General features: G+C 40.3%; 1 protein-coding gene across 2 annotated transcripts in view; it reads right to left on the reverse strand.

Moving 5' to 3' along the window:
* PRKD1 (protein kinase D1) overlaps positions 1-23,860 on the reverse strand; it is a 65,882-nt gene that overhangs the window by 24,123 nt on the left and 17,899 nt on the right. The window contains exons 2-7 of one of the 2 annotated variants that reach the window (XM_054380683.1): positions 21,904-22,035; positions 20,586-20,746; positions 17,893-17,916; positions 8,752-8,962; positions 6,720-6,797; positions 821-1,025 (exon numbers count right to left, since the gene is read on the reverse strand). In XM_054380683.1, the coding sequence (XP_054236658.1) occupies positions 821-1,025; positions 6,720-6,797; positions 8,752-8,962; positions 17,893-17,916; positions 20,586-20,746; positions 21,904-22,035 (811 nt within the window). The remainder of the gene's footprint in view (positions 1-820; positions 1,026-6,719; positions 6,798-8,751; positions 8,963-17,892; positions 17,917-20,585; positions 20,747-21,903; positions 22,036-23,860) is intronic. The other variant, XM_054380682.1, reaches the window with a different exon arrangement.

Here is a 23,860-nt window from a genome sequence, read left to right on the forward strand (position 1 = left end):
AGACTCCTGGTAAGCAAAATAAAAGAGGAAACTGCAGGTCAAATCAGGACCTGGTAAGAAAAATATTCTCTAATTCTTCAAGGTACAGATTCCTTGCATCATAGAAATTACAGCTGAAAGAATCTTAATTCATTTGTAGGTTCCCTGGCAATGAATGATTCCTACTTTTTTTCCTGACTATTTTGTACAGTTCCAATAAATGAATAATGTTCTCTTCAGACATTTCTGAGGTAGGTTGCACAACTCAATTCCTATTTTCCTTCTCGATTAGTCATTTCATACCACTAATCCATTTTGTAACTTGCCTCAAACTACTACTTCAAGTTAGTCAAACTTTACTTCTTTCTACAGGTATTTTAAAATGCAAACAATTCATCTAAAGATGATTATATCAGAGCCACTTAAACATTTTTGGTTGTTCTTCTTCATTTAAGTGACCAAGCATTGTGTTATTAGTTAAGGAAAAGAATGCTTGGGAAAATAAGTAAGTAAAAATAAAAACAAACCATAAATTCTTCTGTATTGCTCATGCAGGAATAGTTTCACAACATAATTTTCATAATAGAACAGACATGTAACAATTACTTCTAAATCAGTTTTCAGTTGCTGCTTCAACTTGAGAAGGATTTTTAACCTATGACATTCTTAATGCATATATTCAATGAAGCAATTTGCACTTTCAGAACCACCACGTATCACTAGCTCTCCATTCTCAATGAGTGAGAATAGCACCCCCCTAGATTCCTCCTTGAGTTCTAGACATGATACTTAACAGAGAAACACAAAAGAAGAGGGAAGGTGCACTCGCTCCCCAGCTCACCTGATCATCCTGTTAGACTCGTCGTGATCCGGATCAGCATCCTGCATGTCCCCAATGTCACTATGGCATTCTGTCACTGACATCTCAGAATCCTGAGCTATAGATTCTTCCATGTCATCTATAAAACCACTGTTTCTCTCACTGTCATTGTCGTCACTCCCTTCTTCCATGACTACATCAGACTCAGCCCCAGGACTAAGAAGATCTGAAATATCATTTTTAAAGTCATTATCTGAAAACAAGCAATACTCCAATCACAACATCCTAAGACACAGAGTCACAGAATTGTCAGGGTTGGCAGGGACCACCTCACACTAGATCAGGTTGCTGAGAGCCACATCCAGCCTGGCCTTAAAAACCTCCAGGGATGGGGCTTCCGCACTGGGCAACCTGTTCCAGTGTCTCACCACCCTCATGGTGAAGAGAGGTAACAGTTACAATTAACAATTCTTCCTAACATCCAATCTTAATCTACCCACTTCTAGTTTTGCTCCATTCCGCCTAGTCCTATCACTACCTGACACCCTAAAAAGTCCTCACCCAACTCACATTGTGAGTTTCAGAAAAAGGCAAGGTGTCTCTGGAATTCTCTTGCCTTGGTCTATCTTTACTTAGTACTCTCTGCACTAGTGAACTACATTTTTTTAACCAGTCATTTAAAAAATCATTAAAGAGAACTGGAAATCAAACCAAAATATTTTCCAGAATCACAGAATGATAGGGGTTGGAAGAGACCTCTGGGAATCATCTAGTCCAAACTCCCTGCACAGCAATGCATCCAGGCAGGTTTTGAAAGTCTCCAGAGGAGATTCCACAACCTCTCTGGGCAGCTGGTTCCAGTACTCCAACACCCTCAAAGTAAAAAATGTTTTTCCTTATGTTTAGGTAGAACTTCCTGTGTTCTAGTTTGTGCTCCTTGCCCTTTGTCTTATCACTGGGCACCACTGAAAAAACACTGACCCCATCCTCCTGACATGCACTGTTTAGATATTTAGAAGCAATGACCAGATCCCCTCTCAGTCTTCTCCAGGCTAAACAGCCCAGGTCTCTCAGCCTTTCCTTGTAAGAGAGATGTTTCAGTCCCTCAGTCACCTTCATAGCCCTCCTTTGGACATTCTCCAGTAGTTACCTGAATTTTTACGAAAATTTGTATTAAAAAATGTCCAAGTCAAAGCAGTACTTGTTTTATCCACAGAGTTCCATCAAACATTCTATACTGATAAGCCAATTTATTTCTGAGATCTTCTGGCAGATTTTCTATACAGCTTGAACTTTGTGTACTAGCTTGATGGCTGTTTGGAGGCTACAGCTGCAAACTGATGCTAGAAGAGCAGCAGTTTCAAAACCAGGAATTAGGTAATATGATGATGATGACATGATGAGCCATTGAAACAGCTCCCAAGACAATTACTTGTAATATGAACCATATTTTTTGGGGGGAATAAAAGAGATATTTCTTTCAGACTAAGTGTTCTCTGTGATGGCTGTAAAAGAGTAATGCATACTATTGAAGTAACACTCTGGGTGTTAGAAAAGAATTATTAAATAAATATCAAAAAAGTCCAATTTAAGATAGCATATTAAAATATAAATATTTGGGAATCAACTTATTTGACTTGCAGCCCAAAAGGCCAATTGCATCCCGGGCTGCATCAAAAGAAGTGTGGCCAGCAGATTGAGAGAAGTGATTCTGCCGCTTTACTCTGCTCTGGTAAGACCTCACCTGGAGTACTGCATCCAGCTCTGGAGCCCTCAATACAGGAAGGACATGGACCTGATGCAGCAGGTCTGGAGGAGGGCAATGAGAATGATCAAGGAGCTGGAGCACCTCTGCTATGAGGACAGGCTGAAGGAGCTGGGGCTGTTCAGCCTGTGGAAAAGAAGGCTCCAGGGAGGCTTAATAGTGGCCTTCTAGTACCTGAAGAAGGACTACAATAAGGCTGCAGAAGGACTATTTGCAAAGGCTTGTAGGGATAGGAAGAGGGGCAATGGTTTGAAATGAAAGAAGAGTAGATTTAGATTGGATGTTAGGAACAAATTCTTTACCATGAGGGTGGTGGAACACTGGAACAAGTTGCCCAGAGAGGTGCCTGAGGCCCCATCCCTGGAGATATTCAAGGTCAGGCTCGACAGAGCTCTGATCAACCTGGTCTAATGGAGGATGTCCCTGCTTACTGCACCATGAACTTTGGAGGTCCCTTCCACACCAAACCATCCTACATTTCTCTGACTGTGGCATAGCATTAACAGTATATTGCAGCTTATATTTAATTTATGACAAACTTTCCAGTTTCAAGATTAGATATACCTAAGCAAAACTAAGGAAAGGCACAACTTTTTATTGTATTGCTTGTTGTGAATGGATTTATCTGGAAGACAGAAAGGAAGAAAGAGCAATATGCTCTTGTGGCCAAGAAGGCCAATGGGATCCTGGGGTGTATCAGAAGGGGTGTGGTCAGCAGGTTGAGAGAGGTTCTCCTCCCTCTCTACTCTGTCCTGGTGAGGCCACATCTGGAATATTGTGTCCAGTTCTGGGCCCCTCACTTCAAGAAGGACCTCAAGGAACTGCTTGAAAGAGTCCAGCACAGAGCCACAAACATGATTAAGGGAGTGGAACATCTTCCTTACAAAGAGATAGACTGAGGGAGCTGGGGCTCTTCAGCTTGGAGGAGACTAAGGGGTGCTCTCATTCATGTTTATAAAGATGTAAAGGGTGAGTGCCAAGAGGATGGAGCCAGGCTCTGCTCAGTGATGCCCAACGACAGGACAAGGGGTAATGGGTGGAAGTTGAGGCATAGGAAGTTTGGGAGGAAGAATTATTTCCCTGTGAGAGTGACAGAACACTGACACAGGCTGCCCAGGGGCGTTGTGGAACCTCCCTCTTTGGAGATACTCAAGACCTGCTTGGATGAGTTTCTGTGTGACCTCCTATAGGTGACCCTGTTTTGGCAGAGGAGTTGGACTGGTCCCTTCCAGCCCCTAACATTCTGTGATCTTAGATAAATAAGATTAATCTACAACCTACATTTCAAGGACCTTTTTTTGAAAGTCAGTCTGCTGCCATACAGGCTGTGATTTAACATGCTAAAACCATCAGTGCTCTTAGGCTGTAAAGACAGAGCTCATCCTTCCAGGATGCCTGCAGTGTTTCATAAATTAGAGTTAATGTTAAAATCGCACGGAGGACATCAGTTTCTCACTGAGAAACTTTTGCCTCATTGTTTGGAGGAAGATTCTTGACAGTCAATGTAGACTATGCCCCAAAGGCAAAAGCATGCTGGAGTGACTGACAGCAAAATGTTTTGAATTGATGGCTTCTCATTCAGATTGGAAGCGCACAGCTGAAAGGTTTGTTTCCATGTACAGTAGTCTTAAAATATTTGGATATAAGTTACTGATGTGCGATTAAGAGCCATACTTATACTTCACCTCTAGCAGAAATAGTCATTCAGTCACATAGGACATTTTACAGTGCAAGGCTCTCTCTTTGCTATTCCTACCACAGTTTTTCATTCTCTATTTTTAAAACCCCCACAATCAGTTAAAAATAACCTCCTGCATTAAGTATTTAATGTGTTTATTAATGAGACCATACTTAGAATTTTATTGCTTTAGCTCTTCCTTCACTTACTATTTTGAGGGAGATGTATCACGGATGGTCAGTGACAGATATTGTATTTTATTTATTAAGTTTGAAAATAATGTGAACCAAATTACTGTAAAACCAGAAATGAGATACCACGATGAAATTGTCTTTGATAATCCTAAGGACCCTACAGGAGTAGTTTAGGACACACAACTGTTCTATTTTTACACTATCAATACTGTTCTATGAACACTATTTGGTGAGGAAAAGTCAAATTCTAATAATTTTAAGATGGAGAGCTTCAAGCTGGTGTAAGCTTGGAGTATGTATTCTCACCCCAAGTGACTTAATATAAGCTTCCCTCACTCAGCTTTTCCTCAGACAAACCACCACTTCCAGAAGTGTGACATTAATGTGTTGGAGGCAAGTCAACAAAAGTAGCATCTTGCTTGCAAGGCAAAGGTGAGGAGGAGGTACTGAGGGTATGTTGCAGGGATGCAATACAGCTCCATCAGATGGAAAGAGTGAATTTCAAGTTATTAAGAAACAGATGTAAATTTTGTTCATTTAGTCCAGCTGTCCAGAAACAAGGCTTGTTTTCCTGTCCTCTCCTAGAACTTCTGATCAATTCTGTTTTGTACTTCTCTCTAAAACTGCACCTATGCAGGAAAAAAAGTCTACCATGTAGAAGCAGATTTGTTTACTTCCTCTGACTGAAAATCTCAGGGAAAACTCTACCCTATTCTCAACAGAATTAATATATAATGGTGCATGTTCAGTTCTTGGATGTGAAAATCAAACTGTGAACTACAATAAGCATTTTTTTTACAGTCCTGAAAAAAAAGATGTGTTATGGGATGGTTAATCATGGAATCACAGAATGGCTTAGGTTGGAAAGGAACTTAGAGATCATCTACTCCAACCTCCCCACCCATGGGCAGGGACACCTCTCAACTAGACTTGGCTACTCAAGGCCTCATCCAACCTGGCCCTGAATACCCCCAAGGAGGAGGCATCCACAACCTCCCTGGGCAGCCTCTTCCAGAGTCTCACCACCCTTGTTCTGAAGAAGTTCTTCCTAAGACCCAGTCTAATCCACTCTCTCCCCCTTGTCCTATTGCTACACACCCTTATGACAAGTCCCTCTCCAGCCTTCCTGTAGGATCCCTTCAGGTATTGGAAGGCAGCTATAAAGTCACTCTGGAATCTTCTCTTCTCTAGGCTGAACAACCCCAGCTCCCTCAGCCCATCCTCATAGCTGAGGTGTTCCAGCTCTTGGATCATCTTTGTGGTCCTCCTCTGGACTCGCTCCAGCAGCTCTGTCCTTTTGATGGGGATGCAAGAACTGGACACAGTATTCGAGGTGGGGTCTTGGGGTAAAGATTAAAAATAAATGAACTACTAGTGACTTGAAGGGGCGTCATGATGATGTACATCAGAGAAGACATGCAGTAGGAGTGGAACATCACCCTTCCAGAAAATCACTTATCACATTTCAAGTTGGATGCTCAGCATCTGAAATATTTTTGCCTAGGCTAATTGCCATTAAAGACAAGAAATCTGTTGTGACACAGTCACACTGCTATAAGAAGTAAAAAAAAAAAATATCTGTCAGCCTTCCTAATGTTGGAAATTCTTGATTCTCCAATAAATTAGATCACCAGTTTGAAGTTTGGAAAAGGATGCCTATACATTATTAACCTGAGAAGCATCTTAGGCTGACAACTTACTGTGTAATATGCATCAGAAACTGCACATTTCACCAGACTTCTCATTCCCTTATCACACAGAAAAGTGACATTTCCAAGGCAATCAACAACTCATCTACAACCACTCTTTTTCCCTCCAGTACCTTCTGTCAAGCCTCCCCATACATTCTTGCACTCAACACAAAATCAACAGCACACATGAAAAAATCAACAGATATTCAAGCTTTTATTTCTGGCATTGGATACGATTAGTTTTAAACCTATAGTAAGCAGGAATCTGTTCCTGGAGGGCCTTCTCAGTTCTTCCAGGTATGCTTTTCCTTCTCAGAAGATTATCCTAAAACAAACACTATTTCCCCCCACCCCTACACTCAGTCTCTTAGTGCCATCTATATGGAAGACACATGCTCTGAGCTGGTGGTGTAAGAGCCACTCATAGGGTTCCTCCCACACTTCACCTTCGACGTACAACAGAAACATTGCAGAGGAAAGGCCCCTCCCAGGCAACGGAAAAACGTATCTTTGTGCATGGCTCAGTTTCACAGTTCCCTTTCATTGAACTGTTGGTTTAAACAATGACAGAACAACTGTTAAGGCAACTTACCTCCGTTAATGGCAACTTCTCCCAGGCAGTTATTTGGTACTTTCGGAGCGCAGCGTTTGTGGCAGTTGAACCTACAGTCTGTGAAGAAAAGAAGAACAAACAAAAGAGGCATACAGTAAAATTATTTCTCCTTTTCTGGGGGACAGCTATACTTTTTCCTGCTATCCAGCCTGTAAATGTCAAACCCTACCATTCCACTTACACAAAGTTAACATGTCAGGGAGCACTCAACACCTGCCAGTGGAAGGGACAAGATAAAAATGCTAGAAGAGGAAAATAAAGCACTATTGAGGCACTAGCTGCAGCTGAAATGTGTGCTCACCTCTTTCAGGGAAGCAATCAAAAGGCCTGAGCACTTGCCTGTAAAACCAGAGCTGCTTTTTCCACTGAAAGAAGCAGATCAGGTTCCAGTGTATACACTACAGCTGAAATGACTGACAAATAGAATGCTGAAGACCGAAAACTGAAACAGCAGAAACACAGCCAACAAATTTAAGTGAGAAAATATTTGTTCTCTGCATTGCTGAGCAACTTCTTGAGAACTTCAATACCTTCCTTATTTCCCAGCTATTTTTACTTCACTCTACCTATACTTTTCTCATATGTGTAAGCAGCACTTCATTAGATGTCATCTTAACTGTTTTCTTTTGGCTTATGAACAAATTTGACTGAAACTGAGAGCTGTAACTTAGTGACACACCTGGAATATCAAAGAGTTAGGAAGGAAGAAATACACTAAAGATGTCTGTGTCCTTGTAATTAGTTAACTGGGTGAGGTACAGAAGTACCAAACTGTAGCTAAATATTTTATTTAAAAAATTAGCCAAAACAGGTTAATATTTGCTTTATGACTGCGATTCCAAATGAACTGAAAGAGGTGATACCTTCACAGAGATTTTGCTTTACTTAAATCACATCAGAAGTGCATCTCAAGTTAAATGAATACAACTCTGAGTTTTTGCAAGGTTGATAGTTCAAAGAAGCAACACAAAGTATCCTGATAATTGTATTACCATTATGGTTTGTTTTAATAGGAGGAAGGTGATTTTAAGGATCTGTTAGCCAATGTTATCTAACAACACAGCATGGACAACACTTTGTATTTATGGACACTCAAGCTGACTAAAGTGAGCCAGTAATCTAGGTTCCAATCCAAGGGGCTTGAATCACTTTGGTACCTGCTAAGGTACAACACCATGGGAGTTGAAAGCACATTAGTCAGTCGAAAAAAACGTTTAACATTTTCATATAAGCTCATCATATTTCATTTCCATCACAACTTCCCTGAAACTCTGAATCGCTGGGAGTTGGGAACATGCTTCAATTCAAACTGAAACCTGAAGGGGACCTACAGGAAGGCTGGGGAAGGACTATTTAGAAGGGCTTGTAGTAATAGGTTGAGGGGCAATGGTTTTAAACTGGAACAGAGCAGGTTTAGGTTGAATTAATAGAGGAAGTTCTGTACAATGAGTGTAGCACAATACTGGAGCAAGTTGCCCAGGGATGTGGTTGAGGCCCTGTCCTAGGAGACACTCAGGATCAGTCTTGATGTGGCCCTGGGCAGCCTGATCTAGTTGGGAGGTGTCCCTCCTCACTGCAGGGGGGCTGGACAAGATGACCTTTGAGGGTCCCTTCCAACGTGATGCAGCCTGTGAATCTGTAAATCTAAGACTGTAGACTGAAAACAGTGAAGATAAGAACACAGCCCTTTGTGTGAACTATTCTGCTGCAACTGCCAGGGAGCACAGGCTCACCCAGTGCCAAACACAAGACAGTTTGCACCTGAATGAAAAAGATGTGAGCTACTGCAGATACACCACAGGGGAAGAATGAACAGCCAAGCAGGCAGCTCCTGCAAAACAACCATTACTGTAAATTTGCTTCCAGCTTAATCCAATGCATTGGTACTTGTGCCTACACCTGAACAGTTTGGTGAAGAAATCATTAATAGGGTTACATATTAACTACTCAAATGCTAATTTACTAATTTTATTAGGCTTAGCTTTTATGTTCCTAAAGGGCATTTACTTACCTTTGCACTGCAAACCCTGTCTAAAAAGCCCTTTGAGAAGCTTCTTACAGTACTGGCAAACTGTTGGCCGTGTGTAAGAGTGGATGACAAAAGTGTGAGGCACTTTAACCTTGGATAGTAAGATCTTGTCTAGCTGGATAGGTCGTCCAATGTAGGACTGTGAATTTGATCTCTTCTCTCGCCCTGTGAAGGATTCCGAAGGTGTCTTTTGCTGTGAAATAAATACATGAAAAGAACATTTCACATAATCGTGGCTTATTAATTTTTAAAAGAGTATCATATTCCTACATACTCACCTCAAGAAAAGTAAGCTATAAGTCATAAAAAGTAATATGCTTTTCCAGATTAGTAGAATGTGCAACAAACCCCTCCTCAGACTGCTTTGGAAAAACTGGATTGGTATCAAACAGTATCTTTGCCAACATTACTGACAGACATTTCACATTGAGGATGAAATGGGGCTTTATATTTACACACACACACAGAGAATCAAAATAAAAACATTCACTAAAGATTCCTCAGAAAAGCATTTTCTGCTCTGATAAAAACACAAGCCATTTGTACCTCTCCTTTTCTGTTTTGTACAAAGAGTACTTCAAAGGACTGTATATTTTTTGCATAAACATTAAGAAAATTATTACCTTAATCTAAGTGCATGCAGGTTTTGACAGCAAACAGATTAGTCATTTCTTTTCCCTTAATTTGCAACTTTTACTATCACTAACTTTACTACATTTAGATAATGCACAATAGCTCAAATAGGTATTTAAATGCATATACATATGTGTGTATACATATATATATGTGTGTATACATATGAAATGAGGCACACAGACTAAGCTATGGAATGCAAAGAATCTCTGAAAGAAACAAGCTACCTTATTTTCTCTACTAAATTCATTTAGATGCAATTATGATAATTACCCCAGGAAGCAAGTGACTCAGGAAACTGCCTTCTCCTAAGAATTGCCCTTGAGAAACAACCAAACTACACCCACAGTTAACATGGAAAGGAGAAAAAAAAATTGGCAAGATGCAGCTTGATCATTTAAAACTCACCATCTTCTTACCATCATCTGCAAATAATCTAAGGCTAGAAAACTAATAATTCCCAGTGAGCCTGCACTCTTCCAAAAGTTGTAGTAGCTGAAACCTCAGATTTGCTTTGCTCAAAACTACAGTTTTCCTTCAAACTAATAATGTTACAGGAAATTCCTCATCTGAGAAGGATGATTATTATTCCCTGGTCACCAAAATTTAGAAATACATTTCTGTATGCTTCTGTCTGAGAATCCTGCAAGAAAGAGGTATTTAAAAGTCATTCTGATAGCTGAAGAACCTAAAGGAGATCCAGGCTTTGCCTTCATAGTAATCTTAATATTCAAACTGCTGCTTCTATTTCTGTTAAAAGTAATAAACTGAGAATGCATAGCAAGCTCAGTAACAAACGAACACAATTTTACTACCTGTACCTCAAAATGAGGTAGACCTAAACTCACTCTAACATTTTCTTTGCAGGAAACCTCTCTCAGCTTTTTCTATTTACACAAAAAGTATTTCAATTATTCCTTGCCGTTCTGCAAGCACTGGGCTGCTACACAACTTCATTTACAGTGTCTTCAGGTGAAGTAAGAAGTAAAGCTAAGTTTCACCTTCTCCCATACTAGAAAAGATCAGCAGTCATGGTTCTGGTCTCTCTCCTGCATGCTCAGACTGGACTTGCACTCTTTCCCTCTTCCAGCTGGAGGCAATGTAAGCCTCTGCTCTGCTCAGAGGTAGCAAGGGAAAGGAAGCTGGTGACAGATAATCCATGGGAGCAGCAGTCAGAGCATCACTCCACAAACCTGTGATGACTGATTAGGGGTATCTCCTCTCTCTTGTCAATGACAAGCTTCTCAATATCTTCCAAAATGCATTAATAGCCCTCAACTTAAACTTCTACCACTACCAGCATCAGACACATGCCACTATTTAAAGCCCCTGAAAGAAAAGGCAATTGAGAACTATCCCATTTCTTCTGCAAAAGCAACAAACTCTTCCACAAAGCACTTTCTTCTTTGACCAGTGTGCCTAGTTCATTAGAAAGATAAATTAGTTTTTCCCAGTTGTCAGCCAGGCTACTGACTCAGCAAATCTGGAAACTTCCCAGGAAACAATTATTTAACTGGATTACACCATGGAAACAAACAGCCTGCCTGGCTCCAAACACTGAATAGTCCCTTAGAACAATCATCTCAGCAAGGTAATCTATATTGTAACTGCTCAGAATATAACTTTCCAAGTGACAACAAACAGAAGAAAACATGTGCATATATTTAACTGTATGGATGTCCAACTAAGTCACACTCGTCATATCCAGAGAGTTCAGTTCAATTATGCTTTAAACCATGAGAATATCTCATAGAATCCAATGTTTGCTCACTCTGCTTTTCCTCAACATGGGGCATTCTGCATTGCATGACTCTTATTAGTAGATGCACTGCTCCTCCTTGTTCAATTACTTCCAAGTTTTGGAATACAGTGAAGCTACTTGTGGTTTATTTATAGCTTTTTAAAAAGCTATTCAAGGATGCAACAAATCAGAGCCCTGGAACAGGCTGCCCAGGGGGGTTGTGGAGTCTCCTCTGGAGATTTAAAAACCCACCTGGATGCATTCCTGTGCAGACTACCCTAAGTGATCCTCCTCTGGCAGGGGGGTTGGACCTGATGATCTCTTGAGGTCTCTTCTAACCTCTAATGATACTGTGATACTGTAATTTGTCTACACTAGCAAGAAGCAGAAAGTCCTTGACCATTCCCTGTCACTGCAAGAAGGAGATAGTTCTCCATAATACTGTTACCCCAAAGGTACCTCACACATCAGTAGATCTCTCCTGTCATTACCTTGTCTATATCCAGTGCAAAACACAGTAAAGAAATGGAAATAAATACTGATTGCCTGTCAGTGGATACAGCTGTTCTTACTTCAGTGAGCTCGACTATCTTCTAGCACCACATATATCCCTCTCAGGCACAGAAATCAAAGAAACTTTAGGGACTAAAAGGACTGATGGGAAGCAAGAAAGCTGACTGCCTGGATGCAGAGTTGGCCTCTTGGGAACAAAAGCAAGGATCAGCCCTGCAACCCAGCTGCACAGGCTAACCTAAAACATAAACCAGACTGCTGTCTGCCTGACTTCTTTTAAGAGGTTTCAAGAGTCCCACTAAAAAATCATCCCAGGGATTCTGACAAAACTGTACTGAAGAGCTTCATGTTCAAGGAGACAGAATAAAAATACTTAAATTTTGACATTTCATCATCTTTCTTTAAATGATGCTTGCAGAAACATTTAACTTAGTAACCTTCACTCAGAATAAAACACATTACACATCCTATTCTCTTCTGTGAATCTGCTTTAGCAGGGGGGTTGGACTAGATCCCCAGAGGTCTCTTGCAACCTCTATCATTGTGTTTCTATGATTTTGTAAAAGGCTGGGAGACCTGAGGCTGTTTAACCTGGAGAAGAGAAGATTGAGAGGGGATCTTATCAGTATCTAAAGGGAGAGTACCAAGAGGATGGTGCCAGTGTCTTTTCAGTGGCACCCAGTGACAGAACAAGGGGCAACAGGTACAAACTAGCACACAGGATGTTCCATCTAGACATAAAGAATTCTTTTATTTATTTTGGGAGTGACTGGAACAGGCTGCCCAGAGAGGTTGTAGAGTCTCCTCTGGATGTGTTCCTGTGCAAGGTGCTCTAAGCAAACCTGTTTTAGCAGGCAGGGTTGGACTAGATGATCCCCAGTGATTCCTTCCAACCCTTACCGTTCTGCCATTCTGTGATATTCAACCAGCAACCACAAAGGTATTCCTCTAATTTTGAAATGCTTGCCTTAACAAAAGAAACTAGTAGGAGCTAGTTACTATAAATTATTTGGACAACTGAGGAAAAGTGCTATGAGTTTAAAAAAGACCAAACAGCACTAACTGTCCACATGAAGCTTCATTTTCAGTGCTGAAGCATACTTGTTGAAACATGTGTTTCCTTCCTATACTGGAGGCAGAGGATAAAGCCTTCATATGTTCATGTACAACTTCTTCACAGGAAGCTACTGTCAAATGAGGTGCTAGATATCTCTGTAACCACAGGAACTACTGTATTTTTAATGCAATGCAAATGTTGACTTACTTCTACAAATTAAACTATGTGACTGAAATTACGTGAATTCAAGGAAACAAATCTTCAGTTAAATACACTGAAATACCACACTTAGACTGCAATCAACTGTGTTGTCTTTTGAGGCTTCTGGCACTCTTCTCTTTAAGTCAAGTGCATGATTTAATCTTACAAGCACCATAGTTAGACAGCTATGGACTGAAAAACACTTCAGTGTCACATGTGTAAACACATCAAAGAAATTACTTCAGTACAAGCTGTTAATATTAAACTATCTACAGATGTAAATTATTATGTAGCCTGCTCCTCCACTCAGACATCAATACCAGCAGACACTGGCTTGAATGCTCTGTCTGTAACCTACCTTATTTTGTAAAGTAGTAAGAGAAGATTACTGGGTTTCAGCAGTCATTGTGTGACTTCTCAGAGTCAAGGATTTCCCAAAACAAAAGCCCTTTGTTGACAATGATTTGCTAGTGCCAGCAGGCATAGTACAGCTTATACAGCACAAAGTTTTTTTGCTGCATCTTACAGACACAAGTTCCTTCAAAAATACTAGGTTTGGCTTGATCTTCTATTATGTGCTTCATCATTTTAACAATGTAAAGTAATAATTCATTTTCATCTACGTCTCTTGCATTACTAGAATACCCACATCATGGGCCAGACTCAGCAGCTTGGTTGTGCCTATCGCATAGAACTAATAAGACAGAAAATAAAAGGTACATACCTTGGTACAAAGATCTCATAGACAAGTTGTAAGTCAAGACAAACCCCTTCAGGGAATCTTTGCATGCATGAGTATTGCCTTTGTTGTTGGTTTTTTTTCCCCCAATGCCTGTATAAATGCGTCCTGTTGACACTGACTCCAAAGCATCCTCACTGAATCAGGGATAACCAATAGGTCTTTGGGCTTAAGCACAGCCACTGGTTTAGAAAAGGTTTTGGCATTGGACAGAGGAGGTCTAGACAAACCAGCCTGGAGAGGTTTGTCTGAAGAGAGGAAGTCTGGGGGCAGTAGGATATTACCAACACAGGAAAACAAGCTCCTGTATGAGAAAGGAAAGCACCAATGAGTGTGTTTAGGCCAGGTAAGTGTAGATAAAAGGATGTGCTGCTTGCTTCTCTTTCTCAAAATACAAATCACACTTTGGGATCCTGTACCACTTCACAAGCCCTAGTGCTGACACAAACCGTGTTTCTGAGATGCTATGGTAAAGTGCATGCTGCAGTGTTTGCCAATCTTTTGTACTTTCAATCTGTGCAAACCCTTGTGTTAGTACTTAGGAACAACAAGAACTTAGTTCTGAGTATACATTTACTTAGATGTACCATACACTCCTACAGAATTCCTACTGTTCAGTCACAGAGCATCTAACAAGCCTTCAGTTTCAGCCATGGTGACTTACATGAAGGATTACAAGCTGACAACTATTATTGTATGTCTTTCCTAAAAACAAAATAGAGGATTTAAGAGTAGGTGGCAATTACCTAAGCACAAGAACAACCTGAATCTCTCTCCTCTTCCAAGCTGAAGAATCAAATACCCAGAAAACCTCTCTAAGGGATCACAAACAAGTTGTATTCAAAAACATCAGCAGACATGGCACATGAGATTTCAGAACAGGTACATCTTACTCTGTTTACCATTTTCTCTTGTACCTATCTTCCTAGATATTTGGAAAATGTTAGGTTCACAACTGATTGAACACTTAATGCTTTCCTAAATATGCAACTTTTAATTTGATCATCTTTTCGATCTCATCTTGCTGTAAAGCACTCCTGAAACAATGATATTGGGACAAATTAAGTCAGACATGTTCTAATGTGGTTTGAATTAGTCACATGCAATTCATCCCCACAGTATTTAGTGCATGGCAGCTAGTACAGGGTACAGGGTCTACTACTATTTTACGACAGTGTGTAAGGCAAGCCAAACCACTCCAACTTTACTTTCTGTACCCTATAATGTTGTAATTCAGGATTCAGTTAGACTTTGAATATCACAGAATCTTAGAATGGCTTAGGTTGGAAAGCGCCTTAAAGATCATCTACTCCAACCTCCCAGCCATGGGCAAGGACGCCTCTCAACTAGACTCAGATGCTCAAGGCCTCATCTAACCTGCCCTTGAATACCCCCAGGAAGGAGGAGGTATCCACAACCTTCCTGGGCAATCTGTTCCAGAGTTTCACCACCCTCATACAGAAAAAGTTCCAGTCTAAACCTACTCTCTCTCACCTTAAACCCATTCCCCCTTGTCCTATTGCTACACACCCTTATGAAAAGTCCCTCTCCAGCCTTCCTGTAGGATCCCTTCAGGTATTGGAAGGCAGCTACAAAGTCACCCTGGAGTCTTCTCTTCTCTAGGCTGAACAACCCCAGCTCCCTGAGCCTATCCTCATAGCAGAGGTGTTCCAGTCCTTTTAGAACAAGGGGATCTGCATTTTAAATATTTTTTCTGAGTTGTTTTTTACTCTTAATATGTTGCAGTATTTGAAATAATTGTTCAAAAGCATGAAACCTAAACAAAAAAATGTTAAAAAAATTATATAGAATCATAGAATCAGTCAGGGTTGGAAGGGACCACAAGGATCATCCAGTTCCAACCCCCCTGCCATGGGCAGGGACACCTCACACTACATCAGGCTGGCCAGAGCCTCATCCAGCCTGGCTGCAAACACCTCCAGGGATGGAGCCTCAACCACCTCCCTGGGCAACGCATTCCAGGCTCTCACCACTCTCATGGTGAAGAACTTCTTCCTTACATCCAGACCGAATCCACCCACTTCCAGCTTTTTTCCATTATATATATATACACCTAAGAGGCAGTGGGATTATTATAAATTCCTGTTTAAATATTTAACTCTCAGTGTCAGATTCACTGAGTACTCGATTCTCCTTTCTATTCAGTGCATGACCCTAGATTCACCTGGTGGATCTGGCACTAAGTCAATGTAAACATTTCTTAGGATTGGTTTAGTTCATCTCCTGTACTTTACATTTTTATTATTTTTAAATAACATCTAGTGTTGGAACCTCCAAAAATATCAGCACAGCATAGGGGTGTTTATTAAACAAATGAAGCCACTGAAAATAAGTTCCCATAGGACAGAGAGGAACGTGCAGCGTGTGCCACTGGAGCATGGAAGGGTATCTTGGGCATGACAGAGTAGAACACAGCTATGGGTGGCATTAATTCACTGTTAAATTGAGTGTCTTTCTTCCAGAGGAAATACTCTTTCTGATGCTAAGGTTGTTCAGTCTCATGAACTCTAGCCATCAGAAAATGGGTTCCTACTAATTGCAACTGGCTTAAGGCAGGAAGATGCTCTCAGCTGCAACACCCTAGCTTTTCTTTAACCCTTCCCTCAAGGGCTCCATTTTCCCTGTTCAGTGAACTGGGGAGGCAGCTGGGAAAGCAAGATGCATCTCCTGTCTGAGTGTGGAAAAGGAAGGCTTCATCCAGTGGAAATACTTGAGTCACTGGAAACAAGGACTCCTTAGTATAGTAAGAGCCGAGCACCAAGAGGAGAAAGAGAAAATGGCCACCTATACCTCAAGATGATTCCCTCCCAGAGACTCTATTGACCTAGTTTTGCAAAATCACTTTTCTATATATAGCTGAAAAGCCTCAAGCCAGCTCTGCTTGTAACAAATCCACAGAGCCAGGCAACACCTGGTGCTTTGTATTCAGTCAGTGATACGCAAATGGTCTTTTTAACTAAAATTATTTACATTTCAATTGATTTAGTAAAAAATTCCCGATTCTTCATCAAAAAGCAAAGATAATATGCAAATAACTCTGTACTATTCCACTTACCTGTGCCCTGTGAGACACAGAGTTCTTATTTTAAATGCAAAGCTCAGTGAGACTTTTTCTGAAAAATCACTTGCAGTGTGTCTATAAAATTACTTTAACATAGCAGTGTTCACTGCTTGCAGGAGAATGACCAAAACTTACCAAAATAATGCAAACTTATATAAAAACATAGAAAGAAAATTCTATTATGTCATATAAATGTATTTTAAAGTAAAAAAATAGATGGTTAGCATATTTTATTGTTACTAAAGAAACACAATTTTGTTTTTCCTCACAGTCTCACAGTATATCAAAGGCTGGAAGGGACCTCAAGAAATCATCAGGTCCAACCCCACTGCCAGAGCAGCATCACTTAGGGTAGTCTGCACAGGAATGCATCCAGGTGGGTTTTGAAAGTCTCCAGAGAAGGAGACTCCACAACCCCCTGGGCAGCCTGTTCCAGTGCTCTGTCACCCTCACTGGAAAGAAGTTTCTCCTCATGTTGAGCTGAAATCTTCCATGTTCAAGTTTGAACCCATTGTTCCTTGTCTTATCACTGTGAACCACCAAACAGAGCCTGGCCCCCTCCACTTGACACCTATCCCTCAGATATTTATACACATTGATCAGATCCCCTCTCAGTCTTCTCTTCTCCAGACTAAACAGCCCCAGGGCTCTCAGTCTCTCTTCATAGCAGAGATGCTCAAGTCCCCTAAGCATCCTCATGACTCTCCCTTGGATTCTCTCTAGCAGGTCTCTGTCTCTCCTGAACTGGGGAGCCCCAAACTGGACACAGTATTCCAGGTGTGGTCTCAGCAGGGCAGAGTAGAGAGGTAGAAGAACTTCCCTAGCCCTGCTGGACACACCTTTCTTGATGCATCCCAGGATCCCATTGGCTCTCTTGGCCACCAGAGCACATTGTTGTTCCATGGAGAACTTGCTGTCCACCAGCACTCCAAGGTCTTTCTGTGTGGAGCTGCTTTCCAGCAGGGCAGCCTCTAACCTGTCCTGCTGCCTGTTGTTATTCCTCCCCAGATGTAGGACCTTGCACTTGTCCTTATTAAACTTCATGAGGTTTGCCTGCACCCAGCTCTCCAGCCCATCCAGGTCACATTGACACTGACAACCAAAAAAGATGATGTTCCTGACAGGGTGATAGGGAGTAGAGTAAAGCCAGTACATACCTCATAGCCAGGGCTGACAGGAGACTGAGAGAGTAAAGTTGGAAAGAAGAAAAAACAGAACAAAGAAATATGGGGGAGAAAAAGACAGAAAATAATGTTACTTTAGAATCAAGCATGACTGTGAGATTATTTTATACCTTCATTGTATATTATAGAACAGAATGCACAAGAATTGCATTTGAGATATCATAGGTAAAAATGTGAGTTACAGAGCATCCTTCTAGTTCTACTGTTTAGCATTTCTCTTGATGAGTTTTACATTACTTAAAGAATTAAAAAAAATAAAAGAGGGTATTGGCCAGATTTCATTCTTTGAAAGTAATTTTTAAAGGTCTACTCAGATATAGTCCCCAGTCCATTTTCAGCTCAAATGAAATGCTTTATTGGCTAATGAAAACATTTATAGCCAAACTGACACTGTGTCTGTGTGTGGAAGTTCTCTAAGAAAGGATAATTAAGGTATCTTTTGCTGGATTCTACATTATCCTGTCTCAAAGACTTTTCAAATGCCACAATTCCATCAGTTATGGCATAACTTCTTGAATTCATCAGTGGCATTTTTTCAGAAGCCTGACTTAGAAGTTAAAATTTAATATTGTCAGTTAAAGTTTGCTTCTTTCTGTTTCATAGTCTGAAATGACAACAGTTAGTAATTCCATTTATGAAAGATCTCCAGAAACTCCTTTCTCTCTCACCTGCTCTGACTCTCCAGAAAATGGGGGTAAACCCAGCCTTTTAGTCCTACTTGAATTGAATTCTGTGGTCCCAAACAGAGGTTACATTTTGTTACCAGTGATTCAAGTGCCACATCACTACCAATAACAAATGACATGATTTTGTGAACAAGGATGATGCAGAAAAATTAAACACATTCCAAAGTGCATGCTTTGATTGGTACCACAGTATGAACTGCCATAAAACTTATCTCACAAGTAATGCAGAAGAATGGAGTCCAAAGGACAGAGCTGATACAGGAGAACTGACAGCTTATGCACACTTGAAAAGAAAAAGAATAAAAGTGAAACACATTCAGTGCAAAAAACCCAAAGCAAAACAAAAGCCATTGAAGCCATAGGTGACAGCACTTGGTAAATATGGTAAATGATACCATGACTTCCTGGAATAAAGGTGAAATTGGAAAGCTATTTCTGTTCTCTAGGCTAATGCCCATCCCTGTATCTACTGTAAACATATTTCTTTTGTGCACGCACGTGTGTGTACGCATGTGTGATGTTCTGAATCATCAGCATGGGAACACTGGTGACTAAAAGTTCTTAGAGAAGTAGAGCCTGCAGTACATATAAAAGTTTTCTTCATTAGCAATTTTAATGTTTTCAATAATTTAAAAAAATGTAGCTTTGCAAAACAGGTATTTCATGTAAGAATGTATCAGCAAACAGAACCATATAATTAAAAATGTTTTCTAGTTGATGTTGTTTTCTCTACCTTATAACTAGAGAGTGCAATAAATATTTATAAGGAGTATACCAGGACACTCGTAGCATTTTTTTAACTAAAATTCCAGAAACCTTTCAGAACTAAGGCCAGCCTTCCTCAAAATTTTCTTAGTCTGGGTAAGTCACCATTCTGAAACAACCTACTGAGAATTATGAATAATCTACAAAGACTTGTCACTGCAGTTCTTACAGAACTTAAGCACCTTACTCATTTATGCAGCTTTTCAATTAAAAATACAGATTCATAATGTTAACCTTAATTTCCAAGTAGCTTTTAGGCTAATGATAATCAGTAGCATAAGTACATAATTACAGTTCATCGATGGTACTGCATATAATACCAGGTCTACATCATTTGCAATAATGTCCTTTTAGTATGTCAAGTTTAATAAGTTTAATACTCTAATTGAGAGGAAAACATGTTAATTGTTGTGTGTACTTATAAATCCTTTCCTCTCTTTCAAACCTTAAAGTTTTCAAAACTTTCATGTAGGAGTGGATTCATTTACACACGGTGAACTGTTCAAGTGTATTATGACCATAAGTGTCAAAAGGAAAAAATATGCTAAAGATAATTCTGATGTGCTCCAGCACACATTTTGTTCTCCAAAGAGTTATTTTTATGATGGAAAATGACTATGTTAATGCATATGCAACTATACTGTATACTGTACATCTACCTAGACACATATACGTACATTCACCATAACCATCTGTTTAAGGAAATAAGGGAGAGTTCTCCTACATGCTTCTGAAGACTTAGAAATATGATAAATACAGAGGTTTCAACTAATTATTCATAGCCTTGGCTTTGACAGACACTCAGTTTGATATCATGGTTTTTGTGTCAGTGTTGTCCTGAGGCAAATCTTTCCTGTATCATAAATCAATGGATGTAGTGGTTTGATACAGACACAATCCAACTTCCAGTTCCAAAGAAGACAGTCTCCAAGACGCAACTACTCATGTGTGGCCATTTTAGACCTTCAAAGTTGTCTCATTATTGATGAAGGGAGGAGGCTCCTGGAGTATCTGAAGTGACACATACTTTCAGCCCACATACTTCAAACTGATGACCTACCCTTTATGTCAAGGTGTCTTTTCTCACAGCAAGGTTTTGTAATTTGCATATCATTCTCTGTAGTCTCTAACAGGCAAAACTAGATACTATAGCATTAAATGTCATTGTTTCTTATCAGCAACACCCATGGTTACCATAGCTAGAGAATCTCATACCAGGAGGGCTTCATCTGGCACGCTGGGTGAGGGTTCTGCAGAAACTGTCCGAACGGTGCTGAGTCCTGTTAGGGACACATTTGACAGGCGCCTCTTCCGTACACCACTGCAGTTGTTAGGGATTTTAAATGCACATCTTTTATGGTAATTTAGACCACATCCTGAAAAGAGAAAATTCAAACCATCTGATTATGGTTTATGAATTGTAAAAGCAAAGAACTAACTTTTTAATTATTTTTTTCCTTCTTCAAAAATGCATTCAAACCCACCACCCTTACTATTGATTATATTTTCTTTACTCTGTTGGCTTAGCTCCTCTATACTACCAATTTTGAGAGACATAATGTTATAAGCTCTTGAACAGTTGTATCTAGAATTAAGTGGTTTTACTTTGATTTTTCAAAAATCTGTGGTGTTGAAATAGAGGAAATGTCTGTGATTAGTATTAGTGAGGTAAGGAAACCTTTCATTGCAAATAGTCTTTTAGTCCATTGGATAGAGTCTGCCAGGAGTTAAACAGTTGTGGCAAAATGAGAAAATATAGCTAATATAAGATCACATGGACTGACAGTAATTTCAGTTAAACCACCCCAATTAATTTTACATTGAATGATACAGGCTCAGGAGTGTAAGACACAAATCCCTTCCTTAAAAATACATATAGACCAATAGTTTTGCACTTCAGGTGCGTATCTAGGAGGCCTCAAGGCAGTCAAAAGAATTAGTTCTTTAATCACAGAATCACAGAATTATTGAGGCTGGAAAAGATCTCTGAGATCATCAAATCCAGCCTATGACCTAACACCGCAACATCAGCTGAACCATGCCACCAAGTGCCACATCCAAGATTTTCTTAAAGACCTCCAGTGATGGTGACTCCACCACCTCCCTGGGCAGTCCATCCCAGTGCCTAATCAGCCTTTCCATGAGGAAGTGCTTCCTAATATCTAACCTAAACCTCCCCGGGTGCAGCTTCATACCATACCCTCTCGTCCTGTCACAAGTTGCCTGGGAGAAGAGCCTGACCTCCACATGACTACAACTTCATTTTAAGTAAAGAGTGATAAGGTCCCCTCTAAGTCTCCTCTTCTCCAGGCTGAACACCCCCAGCTCCCTCAGCCTTTTCTCACATTACTTTCCCTCCAGCCCCCTCACCGGTCTCATCGCTCTCCATAGCTCTTACTGTGTCTACTCACTGCAATTTTTTTCTGATGTCTAACCAATTTTAAAAGCAGCATCAGAGCAGCATCCATGTCTAAGTGGCATGGACGAGCCTCTTCCTAAGAAGACTGAAACACCACATCTCACTGCGGCTTACCTTCGCACTTCAGTCCCTGACGCACCAGCCCCCACAGCATTTCTCCACAATGGTCACAAAAGGCTGGCGCGCGATATGAATGAACAAAGAGAGCATGGGGCCGGATCTGAAAGTCCTCAAATGTAGCAGAAGCTGTAACGAGAAGAACGTTCAAAAAATTGATACAGCCACTAACAGAAATATGCTTTCATTTAGGTGGTACTTCAACACAAACAAAGCAAAAGGCCTTTTGGTCACTAGGACGATGAAAGTTGTACTGGTTGTAGTACAACATTTTGAGGATAAAAGGATCAATGATAGACCTTCATACTACAGTGACCACTGGGGAAAAAAAGAATAAAGATGCTTTTGCAAACCTCCAGCAATAACTGATCTATGTTTCCAGCCAAACACTGGTGGATAAGATCATGCCAAACATTTACCAGGAATCAACAGAGTCCAATCAAATGTTACATTCTTTTCAAAATACTCTTTTACAACCTTGATTCTTGATGGTATTACAAATGGCAACATAAATATTTACATATAAATATACTACTTGATGGTAATATAAATATAAATAATATAAATGGAACATATCCCAGCAAAGAAACATCAGCGGTTTTTAGACAAGTAAAGGAAAATTCATCAAGAAATGGCCTTTTTAGCTGACCATTTGATGTATCTGATTCAGCAGCCTATGTTGGTATCAGTGAACTGATCACTCAAGTTGAAAATATGTTGTAGAATTTAAAAAAAGAAAACATGTATTTATATGCCACTCTATTGATGATTATCAATAAAGACAAAAACCTTGCAGAGCAGTCTGAAAGACTTGTAGATTTCCTGATGTGCCAACCCTTTCAAAAGGATGTGAGCCTGCAACAATTGCAACAGTTGCAAAAAAGCTATAGGGGTTAGTTAAAGGCACTAGTGTAAACCATAAAATAGAATAATAGAATGGTTTGGGTTGAAAGGCACCTCCAAAGGTCACCTAGTCCAGCCACCCTGCAGTGCAAAGGGATATCCTTCACTAGATGCGGCTGCTCAGAGCCTTATTGAGCCTGACTTCGAATATCTTCGGCGATGGGGACTCAACAACCTCCCTGGGCAACCTGTTCCTGTGTTCCACCACCCTCATGATAAAGAACTTGTTCCTAACATCCAATCTACATCTACTCTTCTCTAATTTCAAACCATTGCCCCTCATCCTATCACTACAGGCCTTCGTAAACAGCCCTTCCCCAGTCTTCTTGTAGGCCCCCGTCAGGTACTGGAAGGCTGATATTAGGTTTCCCTGGAGCCTTCTCTTCTCAAGGCTGAAAAACCCCAGCTCCCTCAGCCTGTCCTCATAGAAGACATGTTCCAGCCTCCTAATTGTTTTTATGGCCCTCCTCTGCACCCATTCCATCAGGCCTATGTCCTTCCTATGTTGTAGGTTCTAAGGCCAGATGAGGTCTCACCAGAGCAGAGCCAAGTGTCAGAATCACCTCTCTTGATCTGCTGGCCACATTTCTTTTGATGCAGCCCAGGATGCCATTGGCCTTCTAGGTTGCAAGTGCACAATGATAGCTCATGTCCAGCTTCTCATCCAAATAAAGTGTTTTCAGAACTATTTAATACATAGATGCAGCCAGTACCACACTATTTTTATGAAATCTTTTCTTTTTTCTTATTAAATATGCTGAACACATATCAGAGAGTCTTGTGCAAAATAGTATTCGTCGAAGATGAAACATGAAGCATGCATGCAAACATTTGATCTCATTCAGACTGTCATTTAAACAGGTGATTTAAGTGTATGGCTACTCTTCACAGCTATCAATATGAATGAATAAAGTATGTAGCCAGTTAATAGAAGTGCTTGATTTCTCAACAGAAATACATTCCTGATTTGCAACTGCAAGAGAAAAAAACAAACTATTCTTTAAATGGTTCAGTTCAAATAAATTCCTAAAAGATCCAAATAACCTTAAGC

The sequence above is a fragment of the Indicator indicator genome, chromosome 4 (assembly GCF_027791375.1).
Source record: "Indicator indicator isolate 239-I01 chromosome 4, UM_Iind_1.1, whole genome shotgun sequence".
Taxonomy (NCBI): Eukaryota; Metazoa; Chordata; class Aves; order Piciformes; family Indicatoridae; genus Indicator; species Indicator indicator.